The sequence below is a fragment of the Diabrotica virgifera genome, chromosome 9, assembly GCF_917563875.1.
Source record: "Diabrotica virgifera virgifera chromosome 9, PGI_DIABVI_V3a".
NCBI lineage: Eukaryota > Metazoa > Arthropoda > Insecta > Coleoptera > Chrysomelidae > Diabrotica > Diabrotica virgifera.
Window position 1 is genome coordinate 187,494,120 of NC_065451.1, and position 14,689 is coordinate 187,508,808.

Genomic DNA, 14,689 nt, shown 5'->3' on the forward strand with positions numbered 1-14,689 from the left:
TTCTTGCTTGAATTCTTCTTTTTATATCTATAGTTTCATTACTTTTATTAACTAACATATTCAAATGTATTTTACTATTTATTATAATGCTGAAAATAATCGCTTTACTGATATGCACTAAAACAGATTTGACAACTTTTCGAAAGATAACATCGATTTGTCCATTCTTATATTTTTGATAGCGTCATATTTTTATAATGTACGCAAAACGCTATCTGACCACCACACAAATTTATCATTTTTGAAAACTTTAAAATATATAAAAGGTGCAAAATAAAAAAATTTTAGCAAATATTGTATCACAGTAATACTTGTGTTAATAAAATGAAGAGTTCTTTGCTAATTTTGTGCATTTTCTTAACAATTTTTAAAAGTAATGCTGCTTCTCGTGGTTTACTCTATAGTGAAACAGGTAATAATTATAAATGTTTACATTTTTGATAAAATATTTGGTTACTTTAATTACTTGAACTTATTTTGACTTTTGATATAAATCTGTTAGTATCTTCTTTGTTGTTTAGCCAATTTCTCTCCAACTTTGGACATAAGCCTTCCCCAAATCTTTCCATATCTATCTAAACTTAGCTGCGCTTTTCCAGTGAATTTTTACAGCTTTTAAAATATCTTCCCTCCAACGCATCTGAGGTCTTCCTCTTCCTCTTCTTCCTGTCTACGGTCTGCAGTTTCGTATTTCAGCATTCCTTCTTTTATCTTCCTGTCTCGCATTGTGACCCGCAAATCTCCACTTTAACCCTGTTAATATGTTCTGTTACATTTTTCACTTATGTTTTCTCTTTTATGCATTTGCTTGATTATCTGTCTTGTAGTTTTATTCCGAACCTGGATCTTTCCATTTTTCTTCGAGATATGTCTATTTTGTTTATGTTGACCTTTGTTAATGTCTATCTTTCTGAGCAATACGTCAGGAAAGGAAGGATGCACTGATCAAATCCACGTGCTTTTAGGTACCTACTTTTCTATCTTCGTTCCTTTTAGTATCCGTCTTAACTTTCCCAACGCTGCCCACGCCAATCTGATTCTTCTTTGTTCTTCAGTTGTTTGGTTCTCTTTATTAGCTTTTATTATTTGAGCCAGATATACAGGGTGTCCTGAAAAGATTGTTCATAAATACCACACATTTTGGGCTCAAAAATAGTTCGATTGAACCTAATTTACTATAGTACAAATTTGCTCATAAAAAAAGTTACAGCCCTTTGAAGTTACAAAATAAAAAGCGATTTTTTTCAATATATCGAAAACTATTAGAGATTTTTTATTGAAAATGAACATGTATCATTCTTATGGCAGGAACTTCTAAAAACACAATTACAGTGAAATTTCTCCACCCCATAAAAATTTTATGGGGGTTTTGTTGCCTTAAACCCCCCCAAACTTTTGTGTACGTTCCAACTAATTCATTATTGTGGTACCATTAGTTAATCACAACGTTTTTAAAACTCTTTTGCCTCCCAGTATTTTTTCGATAAGCCAGTTTTTATCGAGATGCGGCCTATTTTTTAATATATTTACATAAAAAATTTATGGGGGTTTTGTTCCTTGAAACCCCCCAAATGTTTGTGTACGTTCAAATTGAACTATTATTTTGGTACCATTAGTTAAACACAGTGTTTTTAAAACTTTTTTGCCTCTTAGTCTTTTTTTGATAAGTCACCTTTTATCGAGATGTGGCTTCTTTTTCAAAATATACCTAAAAATGTAAATTATAAAAAATTTTCAGATTATTAACAGGTCTCTATAATTGTACTTAACCATATACAAATATGTGGTGGATTCGACAAATATTCAAAATATCTCGATAAACAGTAGCTTAGCGAAAAAGTACTAGGAGACAAAAAAGATTTAAAAACATTGTGTTTCACTATTAGTGTCACAATAATAATTAAATTGGAACGTACACAAAAGATTGGGGGGGTTTAAGGGAACAAAACCCCCATAAAATTTTTATGGGGTGCACAAATTTCACATTAATTTTTATTTAAGATGTTGCTGCCATAAGAATGTCACATGTCCATTTTCAATAAAAAAACTCTAATAGTTTTCGATATATGGAAAAAAATCGATTTTCATTTTGTAACTTCAAAGGGCTGTAACTTTTTTTGTGTGCAATATTGTATATAGGTAAGTGAGGTTCAATCAACCTATTTTTGATCCCAGAATCTGTGGTATAATTTATGACCAATCTTTTCGGGACACCTTGTATATTATATTCGTCAACAACCTCAATATTTACGTTATTAAATCCTTTTTGATGCTTGTGCTAGTAGCTAGTTCTTCTTTTTTAGTTGTAATAAGAACAACATCATGGCAATATCTGAAGTGATTGAGTTTCTTTGCGTTTATGTTGATACCCGTGTCTTCCCATTCTTCCAGTCCTTTCAGACGCCTTTCAGAGCTAAGATGAAGAGTTTTGGGGATATCACGGCAAAAAGATTTTTTTTGCCTTTCCCTTTTTTTGCTCTCTCTTTGCTTTGCTCTCTCTCTCTCTACATTTCCTTTTTTTGCTTCGTTTCTTGTTTCGTATACACTTTAATTGTTTATCAATCTTAAAGTTATGATCATTGATGTATATTAATATTTTACTTGATTCCTTTTCGTTGCTAGTTTGGAAATATCCTCAACTTTTAATGTTGAGTTTTCTACTACAGTTACCTGGTCGTCAAAAACAAGAACAATATTTGCTCCTCTAGCAGGTCTGTCTGGTTTCAATTTTGGATAATTTTTCCATAACATTTTCCAATGGTACGAAAAACAACATATTTATTGCCCACATAAATAGCTAATCATAAAAATGCCACAAGGAAATAGCTTCAGAGCAACGAAAAACAACAATGAGAACCTTCCCATTGTATCCCTCTATTTTAGAGTTTATGGAGAAGACATACCATGTTCTTCTATTTTATATTGTTATAAGCAAGTATTTAGACAGATTCTTGTTCATCATCACCATTAATCGGCCCTGATTTGTCCATTGTTCCACATAGGCCCCCTCCAGATATCTCCATCTTCTTCTGTTCTGTGCCTCTGCTATCTAATTATTGGTCACAATCCTTTTGAGTTCGTCTATCCACCGCGTTGAGGTTTTTTCCCGTCTTGTCTTGTCTGCCCGTGGTCTACACTCAAGGAAATCTTTTTGTCAACCTGTTGTCTTTCATTTTTGTAACATGTGCCGCCATAGTAAGTAATGAATTTAATAAATTATTAAATAAATAACATGTATGGTTCGTTTTAGATAATCCATCAGCAGAAAAGTCAGCTCACAGTGTTAAACTAGAGACATTTGAAGACAGTCAGTATTACATTGGATTCACGTTTGAAGTAAGTGATTTTCGAAAAATATATATGTGAATATTTTTTCTTGGAAAGCTACTGTTAGAGATGAATAGTCTATAAATTGCTCTTTGTAGTTTCGTTAGTACCCATGATTAACTTCCAAAAGACATAATAGGTCTATAAACTGCTTTGAAAATTTTAAATTGTGTATTCCGTGATATGTCTTTTCTGCATATAAATTTTTTGTTCATTGTAAGATAGAGTTGTAGCATTTTCTCGACACTGCTCTTGATTTCTGCGTCTAGAGATCCTGTTTCTTCTATTAATAATCCTAAGTATGTATAGTATGATAGAATTGATTCAAAAGATGGCATAATCCAGACATCCAAAGTGAAAGTTATCATCCTACACCAAGTTGTTCTATATGGTCCACATAATGTTCAGTAAAAAGTTACACGATTTTGAGCGTCTGGTTTGGGGGGGGGGGAGATGGGGAGAAGTCGGTAAATTAGTATTTTTTTAAGTTTTTCGTCAATATTTCTAAAACTATGCTTTAGCGTAAACAATGTTCTATACAAAAATGTTCTATATAAAATTTAAAACAAAAAAGGTCTGACACATAATTGTTATAAAATCAACAGTTCCAGAGTTACGGAGGGTGAAAAGTGGAGGTTTTCGATACTTTTTATATTTTTTGGGCAATTGATGATAATTTTGAGTGTTGAGGTTGACGTTTCTTCAAGGGTTTACCACTAACATACCATCGGCCACTGAAATAGCAAATTTGATTTACAAAACACAATCCTGTTGAAGAAAATCAGTAGGGAATTGCCCAAAAAATATAAAAAGTATCAAAAACCTCCACTTTTCACTCTCCGTAAGTCTGGAACTGTTGATTTTATAACAATTATGTGTAAGACCTTTTTTGTTTTAAATTTTATGTAGAACATTTTTGTATAGAACATTGTTTACGCTAAAGCATAGTTTTAGAAATATTGACAAAAAACTTAAAAAACTACTAATTTACCGACTTCTCCCCCATCTCCCCCCAAACGGGACCCTCAAAATGGTGTAACTTTTTACTGAACAATATGTGGACCATATGGAACAATTTGGTGTTGGAGGAAAACTTTTACTTTGGATTTTTTGGTTAGGCCTTTTTTTGGACCAATTATACCATACTACCTCAGTAACTTTAATGATTATGCATAGATCCTTTTTTATTTCAAATTTATTGTAGAACATTTTTGTATAGAAAGTTGTTCATGCTAAACCGCATAGTTTTTGAATTATTGACGAAAAACCTAAAAAACTACGAATTTACCGATTTCTCCCCCTCCTCCCCCCCAAACCCGACGCTTAAAATGGTGTGATTTTTTGAACATTATGTGGACCATATAGAACAATTTGGTGTTGGAGGATAACTTTCACTTTGGATGTCTGGGTTTGGGTCTAGTTATACCATACTAGTAAAAATTTTAACTTGTGCTAGTTTCGATCGTTCAATTTCTATATTAAGTTCTTCTCTTGTTTCTTCTATTTGCACAACTTTTAACTTGTTTAACCGTTTTCAATAAGTACTTCTTTGCATATTATCAAATTATTATTCTGAAGTTCTTTTTCAGTTTTTGTAATGAGCTCCAAATCGTCAGCAAATAACTCTTCCCAGATTTCTACTTTTAGCAGATTTCTCTACCCTTCCTTCATCATTGTACTCTTTGTTGTCCATTTCTTAATAATTTTGTCCGTAGATATTAGAAATAGTGTAGGTACTAACTACGACATTGTTGTTCTCATTGTTTTTTTTATCAATCTTAATAGCTTGTTATCCATTATTTTTTCTCTTAGCATTTTCCATAGTTTCTGGCTTGGTACTTTATCGAAGGCTTTTACTAAGCCAAGAAATGCTAAGTTATTTTTTTCTTTTGTATCCCTTTGTGTTTCGTCTAATGTTTGTTCTGTTATTATTCCTAATTATTTATTTACATTGTTTAAGGATTTCATGCATCTACATAGCAACATAAATCGTCGGTAGTTATTACATTCTCTTTTATCTCCTTTTCCGTATATGGGTATTATTAGTGAAACTTTCCAATATACCGGGATGTCTTCATTGTTCCATATTTTATTCATTATTTTTAGTGACATTAGCTCTTCATTTTTCCAATAATTTGTATAATTTCTGCTGATATTGTATCCACACCAGGTGCTTTTCCATTTCCATGCTTCAACGTTTTTATTGCTCTTTAAAGTTCTGTCTCGTTTATTGAGTTTTCTGTATTAACTTCCAACGTATTATTTTTCAGTAATGTTATCTTGGATTATATCCGTTAATATGTAGTTCTTCAAAATGATTTTTTCATCTGCTGTTACTAATTTTCTTCATTTTTTCTTCCATTTTTATAGTCTTTGTTTTATCTCTCAGACATTGTTTCCATGTTTTGTCTTTACTTTTACTAGCTTATTTATTTCTTTTGGCCACAACGCTGTCTCTTTCTTTGTTTCTGTTCCTTTGTTTGTTCCACACACTTCATGTGTTATTATTATGTTCTGCCATATTCTGCAAGTAACTTAAATTTTTTAAAATTATAAAAGTATCACCTGCAGTATAGCACTTATTTGGTTAGATCAAGTCTAAAACTGATATCATACACGTTAAGTTAATTTTTTACCTGAAAAAGACTAACTTCTAATTATTACACTTCTAAAACTGAATGTAAGTACCTACATAAAATTTTATTTTTCAGGGAACATGGTTTCAAGCTATGCGATACTGTAAACTACTCAACATGGACATGGTTAGCGTTGAGACTGAAGCAGAAAATGATTTTCTTTACCATAAGCTGAAGTCATTATGTAAGGACTGTGAGTTTAAACTAAATATTGCTTATGGACCTGGATCCCGCGTACCAAAAAAAAGTTGATTAATAGCAAGCTGAAAATTTGTTAATATCTAAATAGTGTCTAGTTGGACAAAATTTGATATATAGGAACACTGGAACAGGGGAAGTTTTAATTGTGGAACAGGTTAAAAATTTGAAACGTCAGACTACGGAAACATTCCATGTATTTTGTCGCACAGAACTTCCAATTGATTTCGTACCATTTCATTAAACCCTCATGCAAAAATCAGACTGGTGTTTATCACCAACTGGGCATTTTAATGAGTATGACACGAATAACGTGTCAAATGACAGGAATCGTGTTGGTTAGTAACAGCAGTCTGATTTTTGCATGAGAGTTTAATGAAGGAGTAATAAATCAGTTGGATATTCTGTCCGACAAAATACATAGGACGTTTTCCTAATCTGACGTTCCAAATTTTTAAACTGTTCCACAAGTAAAACTTTCCCTGTTCCAGTGTTCCCGTACATCAAAGTTTGTCCGACTAGACATCGTTAAGCTATTGACAAACTTTCAGCTTGATATTAATCAACTTTTTTTTGGTACGCGGGATCCAGGCCTATTATACAATAAGTCTCTGGGGTACCTATGTCATTTTAATGTATTCGCAAAATGTATCTAAAGTCTGAATTTTACGTCACATTATACCTCAATTACTGCTTAAAGCATTCACCTGTATACACCAACTCAGTACGACTGTGATGAAAAAGTTGATGTACATATTTCGACATTGTTCTTTCACACGATTTCTGAAGTGGAAATCAAAACGTCAAAATAAACGTGTTAAAGTAAAATTGTGGTTAATTCCTAATAAAAATAGTAAATATCACTTTTTGTTCTCTTTAAGAATTTAATCGTATTCTAATATTATTTAGTATTGTTGTGATTTCTAGCTACTTTTTATATTTCTTTTCTCTGGGCCAGAATGTTTTCTTTCTTTTGTCTTGTTCCACTTATTACATGGCAAAAATTTATCTAGTAAAATTCATATGATAATCCTTGTTGATATCTGTTTTTTAATTGTTAGACCGATTCCTACAAAAGTAAATTCAAAACTTTTGCCTATTGCTTCATTTCAATATCCCATTATTATATCAATATCAGAAAAACGGATGCAGAGGATCTATTAAAACATTCCCTCAGGTTTCCTTCCTCAAGTCCTTCCTCGACCGATTCCGCTTCTTCCGCCCCCCTTGTCTTGCATTATTAAATAAGGTGTATTTTATCTCTCTGGGTGACGCATAATATAGCGAAAATTTTCCAATTTGTGATTTTTAACAGTTCTGACTATTTCCGTAACTTTTCCTGTCGTTTTTTTTTACTTTATCGTACTACATACGCAGTATGAGTATAATAGATAAAGTTATAGGATCGTGCAAAAAGAAATTTTTCAGATTTAACTTTTTTTCGACGTTTTGAGTCCCCCTGACTCTAAAAAGCAAATAAAAAAAAACATGTCGGAAGTATGTACGTATGTACGTACGTATGTCGCCACCGCCCAGCAAAAACTACTGGACCGATTTCGATGAAATTCGCTATGAGTAAGTTTTTTTCGCTATGAGTAAGAGAATTTTGTCGAGAAACTAAGCTTTTGAAAAAACCCTCTCAAAGGGGGGCCGAAATAGGGGGGTTATTTGGGGCCCATTTTTGCAAATTTTGACCGAAACGAATGAAATTTAGCTTAAAGTTAGCTCATCGACAGGTAAATAGAAATACGGAATTTGACATTTCCAAATCCAAAATGGCGGCCAGCATGGCCGACCGCCCACCCGATACATTTCCCTACCAATCTAAAAATTTGTTTAAGATAAATTTAATTTGAAAAACCATTTATATAGCCTAAAGGTGGGGCTATAATAAGAATATTATCGTTTTTCAGAAAAAGTTATGAGTTGCCTATATTTAAGGGGTCAAAATTTGACATAAATTTGAACTAAATTTTCTCAAAAATGACTCCAAGGAATTTCTTTATTTTTTAATATATTTTTGATATCCTATCGGTAAATTGAATAACATTGGTCAGATTTCTTAATTCCTCATAGGAGGGGAGTTATGAATTTTTTATAAAAAAATATTCGAGTGCCCGTAACTACCTCTGTAATAGAAACTAAAATTCGAAATTTGGCAGAAGTATATAGTACTTTATTATCTATTAGCACAATAAATTTTACCTACATTATGGCTTCCGGTTTAACCGGAAATGAAAAAAAATCTTAATTTTTTACAGACGCCCTATATATTTTTACATATTTTGAAATAATGTAAAATTATCTTTCCAATGGAAAGGGGGTGGACAATTTATTGGTCAAAATAAGCATGGAAGTGGCTAGAGAACCTATTTTTAAGCAAAAACTGATCTATACTTTTTTTTGAGAACTCAATACTTTTGAGTTATGCGTAGTTGAAAATTGGCAATTTTCATTTAAAAATGACACGTTTTTGGACGGTTTTTTGTGAATACCTTAAAAACTATGCATCAAACTAAAAACACTATATAAAATTTTTTTTTAATTATAAATAACAAAGAGATTCGTTCCTTCGTAAATTTTCTATTTATAATAAAAAAAGAGATATGGTAGGTAAAAGGGTTTGTTTTTTGGTGCATGCTCAAAGTGCTCATGCTTTTGTAGTGTTTGAAAAGGCCTTTAAAACGAGCACCGTTAAATGTCGGTTACGTTCAAACTAAGCGAGATATGGTGCAAAAAAATATATGATTAATGTACTTTAAGTAAAAATAAGAAGTACATACATTTAACCCCTAATTCACCAGAATTTAAATGCATTGTTTTTCTTTTGCAATACCTCTTAATATAGTGTTATTTCTACTTTCAAAAAGTTGGACGGGTTGAAAAAATAAGATCAAATTATAGAGCGCATTTTTAAATTTTCTTAAAATTCTTTCTTTTGCTCCATGCAATTCGAAAATAAAAATGTTCTATCCCAGAGAAGTGGTGAGAACCGCCCCCATGATAAAAGCGCCATAGTATATAGGATAGATTTTGAATTAGAAGATTGGGCTTTGGGCTACTCCCAAAATTTCATTACAATTCATGCAGTAAAATGCAAATATTGTAAACTATTAATTTCTCAGAAAAATGGACTAATTTGAAATGAAAGTATGACTCATATTCTATTGATTTATGCAATAATCTATAGTGTGTCCCCGAACATTTTCTCAAATGCGGGAATTAATGATGCGTAGAACCATAAAATATTTTCAAGTATACAAGGTGTTTCTAAAATATCAAAATAACGAGTAACTTTGTTATTTTTATAGAATGCCAGTATCTAGTACGATAACGATAATAGATCGGTACGATAAAGTTCTCGGGCGGTCCTTCCGTCCAGCGTTTTTAACTTATTCGTAGGATTCTCCGATACACAAAATCTGCGAAATAGTCCCTTTTATTTCTATAGATAATCCAAAATCTCTAATACTGTCGCTTTTTCTTCCTTTTCCTACCTTAGTAGCGTCTTGATCGATAGAGGCACAGATGTTAAGCAGCTATAGGGAACTCTACGTTAGTCTCTGAATTAGTATAGGAATCTTGATTTTGATTTGATACTGAATCAAATGCCTGTTAAAAGTATATCCGTATTATTTTCCTTCTTCTTTATTTGTAGACATATCTGTCTATTTTGTCAATATACATGGAGTAATTTGTCGTTCCATGTTTTTCGTGTTCTTCCCGGTGATGGTCGCTCTACTAGGGAACAGTATCTCGCCGTCCTTACTACTCTATTGTTGTCATTCGGCTTACGTGGTCCTTCCATTCTACTCTTTTATTTCTTATCCGGTTATTAATATTATTCAATGAACACTAGGATCAAACAAGATGTTCATAGATTCAAAATAGATTCAAACAATAAAATATGTTCATCTTAAATCTTCGTCGTATGTAAATATATACTTCTAGCTCTGTCGGATAGTGTCTTACCATCTATTTTTGGAAGATTTTTATCTCTTCTCTTTCTAGCTTTCTTTTTATCTCTCTATCAGGACGCGTTTCTGCCGCATATGTTATTATTAATCTGATGACTATTTTGTAAATTCTGCTCTTCATTTTCCGATATTTTTATTTCTCCATATTCCATATTGTTTCATTCTCTGCTTGCTCTTTTTACTTGTAGTTCAGAGAAATAAGGAAAAAAATAACCTGTTGGTGACACAACCCCCTCCAGGCCGAAACCAAATTTTTTGAGTAGTATGGACAATGTGGACATCTATATTAATAACCTATATATTTGCTGCAGCCGATGTTGATGATATACATAGTTATATAAATGAAAATTAAAAAACGCTAAATTTTCGCTTTTTTCATCTATAATCAAAAAGTTAAGTATTTTAAACAAATTTGAGAGTAAGAAACTCATAAATCGTATAAAAAAATTCAATATGGCGTTCGCTGAATATGTCTACCCTTATTGGTTGCTTAGAAAATTGCAAAATAAATCATAAATTTTGAGATTTTATAAATATTCATAACTTATGTAAAAATTAACTTAGAACGTTCTTATTACACGGAATGGTGAAACTTCTGGTGCTTAAATCGTACCCTAAATTTCAAAGCAATTTGTCAAATAGTTTAAAAGGTATTTAATTTGTTTTTCCCAAATTAATTTTTTTTTGCAACCCTATAAGTCAGAAAATGATGAAGTTACTCTAATACTAAAAAATAATTCTAAATACAGTGGAACCCCGATAAGTCGGCCCCCGATAACCCGGAACTCCGGTTAACCCGGTCCGATTTTTATCAGACAGAAATTTCAACAATAAAGATGTATTTATGTAATATAATATTTGAGAGATAATGGGTACTTGTGTAATTTGAACTACATATACCATTACAAAGACCATTAATATTCTTTTTTTAACAATGGTCTTAGTCATCACTGTTATTAAATAACATAACATCAGAGACGGTATTGTGTGTAGTAAAGTCGTATAGTTCGCTTCCAATCGTTCGTAAATCTATTCAGATTTTATGTGCGTGTTTTTGTCTATAAGGGCAACAAAACGTAAAAATGTTGTAGTGACAATGGAACAGAAACTAGAAGCATTAAGTAGAATTGATAAAGGTGAATCTTGCAGCATTATATGGTGTCGGTACATCTACAGTATCGGATTGGAAGAAAAATAGAACTAAAATCGAAGATTTTTTTTTTTCAAAATGATAACAAAAGACAGTTTGGACAATCGGTGCAAAGCTAATAAAGCTAAGAATGAGACTCTTGACGACGCTTTGTATGTGTGGTTTTGTGTGGAATGCGAACGTGGTTTACCAGTGTCTGTGTGACAATTATAACGGAGTTTATCTGTAAGCATACCATATTTTATTAATTTTTACCATTTTCTCCGGCTAACCCGGATTTTCGATAACCCGGATAGGCCGCGGTCCCGATTAATCCGAGTTAACGGGGTTCCACTGTACTGCAAAATTATTTGGCAAAAACATATGAATTAAAAAAAGGGGGCTAACTTCGTCCCTAATTGTCCTAGGACACTTGTTTTTCTTTTTAAATGTGTATAAAAATCCAGTCTTTCCAAATGTGAAAAAAAATTTCTACGTGTAACGGTTAAAAAGTTATTTTAATTGTTTATAAGTAAGCAAAAAATCGATGTGTTTTGCAAACTAACTTTACACTGTTTAAAATTACTTTTTGTAATTTTTTTTAATTAAGTCAATAGCATAAATGTTCTTCTTCCATAAACTGTCAGAAATCTTACTGTAACCTCATAATTTTCTGACAGTGTTGCAAAAAAATGAATTTGGGATAAACATATTAAATAACTTTTAAACTATTTGACCAATTGCTTTGAAATTTAAAATATAATTTAAGCACCAGAAGTTTCAGCAATTCGTGTAATAAGAAAATTCTAAGTTATTTTTTACATAAGTTATGAATATTTATAAAAACTCAAAATTTATGATTTATTTTGCAATTTTCTAAGCAACCAATAAGGATAGACATATTCAGCGAACTCCATATTGAAATTTTTTTAAACGATTTATCTTACTTTCAAATTTGTTTAAATTTCTTAATTTTTTGGTTATAGACGAAAAAAGCGAAAATTTGCCGTTTTTTGATCTTAATTTGTTTATAACTATGTATATCATCAAAATCGGCTGCAGGAAACATAAAGGTTATTAATGTAAATGTTCATTCTATTCAAAAAATTTGGTTTCGGCCTGGAGGGGGATGTGTCACGAGAAAAATCTTATTTCTCTGGAATATTGATCTAATTCTGTTTCGAGCTTTTCCTAGCTAGATAGTGTGGTGCCGAGATATTTTAACTCTACCCCTTGTTCTATTATATGACACTCGAGCTCTAATTTACTTCTTAGTAGATTTGTTAGATTTGTCGTTGATATAATCTCGGTTTAGGCAATTTTAAAATGGTATTGACTATATAAATTATATTCTTTGCAAAAATCTGTGAAATAGTCTCTCTTTTCATTTCTGTCGTCCAGTCTAAAATCTTCAATGAGGTTACTTTACACGCCTTTTTCTATCTTACCACCAAGGTCCTCCATCAGAAGAAGATTTAGGAGACCTAAAATAGTATTTGAGTTAGTAAAGAAATCTCAATTTAGGTTTGATACTGAATCAAATTCCTGTTGAAAGTCTGCAAATTCAATTAGTTCCTAAAGGGCGTGAGTGATAGGGACTGATGACTTGCCTACTATGTATGAACATTTTTTTACCAAAACCTTACAAAACATATTTTAATTCTAGTTGGAGGCGATGATGACTACCGATTTTGGTCATCAGGAACCACCTATGCTTACGACAAATGGGCGTGGATGGGAACAGGACAACCAATACATTACTTCAGTTGGATGCCGAAAAAACCCAGCAGTTCCAAGGATGAAAATTGTCTTGAAATTAGATATAATAAACACGATGGTCTTCTATGGAGCAACGAAGTTGACAATAAGAACTTGCATGTTATTTGTGAATCAAAAATTTCAAAAGCTGTAAAATAAATATTGTATTATATTAAAGTTAACAATACAGCGTATGTACTTATACAGTATGGTGCAAATGTCTGGAATAAATTCGATATTTCGTAAACTAGCGACTAAAAGGAAAAATTTCGAAACAGGTCGATTTTTATTTTTAAGTTGCGATATTTTGAAATATATTTGCTACGAGTGACGTCATCCATCTGGACGTGATGACGTAATCGATGATTTTTTAAATGAGACTAGGAGTCATGTGATAGCTCATTTGAAAAGGTTTTCAATTCTGTATTCAGTAACATAAATATTAATAAAATTGTTTGCACACAGTCTCCAAAAAAATTTTAAATAAAATTAATTGACAAAAAAAGAAGAATGTATGTAATTTATTTAATTTAAAATACATTTAACTACTGTCAGAGAACAGAAAAAACATGTTAATTTGACAAATAAGCATTGCTTTTCGCTTAAATTAAATGTTCAAACTTCCAAGTGGCAGGTGGTAGGTGGGCGCTGGTTTGAATATTGAATTTAAGCGAAAAACAATGCTTATTTGTCAAATAAATATTTCTTCTGTTTCCTGACAACAGTAAACTATATTTTAACTTAAATAAATTACATACATTATTCCTTTTTTTGTCATGTATATTAATTTAAAATTTTTTTTGGACACTGTATAAACAATTATGTTAACATTGTATACTACTCAATACAGAATGGAATTTCAAATGAGCTATCACACGACCCCTAGTATTATTTAAAAAAATCACCGATTACGTCATTACGGCTATATAGATGACGTCACTCATATGAAATAAAGCCAGAATATTGTAATTTAAAAATAAAAATCGACCTGTTGCGGGATTTTTCCTTAAAGTTGCCGGTTTACGAAATATCTAAATTATTCCAGACATTTGCACCATACTGTATAAAAAGAATTTTTTCAATATTTTGTATTTTATTTCTATTAGACAGTTACCTTTTCTTCGTGTTTCTCGCTGCTACACAAAAAAATACAGATACAAAAATACTGAAAAAAGTTTCAGAACAAAACCAAACTGGGTGACTACCGAAATAGTTAATTAATGACAAACAGATAAGAAAAGAAATGCAACTAAATACAAATAAATGAAAAAAAAATAAGAATATCCACAAGGAAAAAGTTTTCCTGTAGTTGGCTGTATACCATGTAATACGAATAAGAATAAGGATAAAAGATACAAAGGAAATATGAAACGAATTCATGTTAGATGAAAATAGAAGAAAACGCTTAAAAGCATGATTGACAACTTCGTTATGAATAAATAATGACGTGACAAATAAAAAACACACACAGAATGGTGTTCTCAAGCGCGTAGGAGCAAAGTTTCGGTCAAATGATTTTTAAATGCATTCATTATTAGAAAACACTGAGTTTTCAATCTAATAGCACATAAAATCATACCAAAAATACTACTCTACTTCCCACCAGATTGAAAACAATGGGAATCTTCTCTGGTTACACCTCCGAGGCTTCTAAAATTTGCAAG

At 31.6% G+C, this 14,689-nt stretch overlaps 1 protein-coding gene across 2 annotated transcripts; it reads left to right on the forward strand.

Moving 5' to 3' along the window:
- The first annotated feature begins 227 nt into the window (after nt 1-227).
- Nucleotides 228-14,107, forward strand: LOC114332414 (E-selectin-like). 2 transcript variants are annotated; one of them, XM_028282213.2, is made up of 4 exons: nt 228-412; nt 3,251-3,336; nt 6,039-6,156; nt 12,934-14,107. In XM_028282213.2, exons 1-4 carry the CDS (start codon nt 325-327, stop codon nt 13,182-13,184), a joined length of 543 nt encoding a protein of 180 aa, XP_028138014.2. In that variant the 5' UTR covers nt 228-324; the 3' UTR covers nt 13,185-14,107. The 2 variants fall into 2 exon arrangements, with proteins under 2 accessions (XP_028138014.2, XP_028138015.2); XM_028282214.2 differs by having other exon boundaries at nt 231-412; nt 6,039-6,147.
- Nucleotides 14,108-14,689: the final 582 nt, after the last annotated feature.

Bases quoted from the DNA above. Each gene is read 5' to 3' on its own strand.
- LOC114332414 (XM_028282213.2), top strand. From the start codon at position 325: ATGAAGAGTTCTTTGCTAATTTTGTGCATTTTCTTAACAATTTTTAAA. The intron at 413-3,250 runs GTAATAATTATA...GGTTCGTTTTAG, and splicing joins TTTACTCTATAGTGAAACAG to ATAATCCATCAGCAGAAAAG. The intron at 3,337-6,038 runs GTAAGTGATTTT...TTTATTTTTCAG, and splicing joins ACATTGGATTCACGTTTGAA to GGAACATGGTTTCAAGCTAT.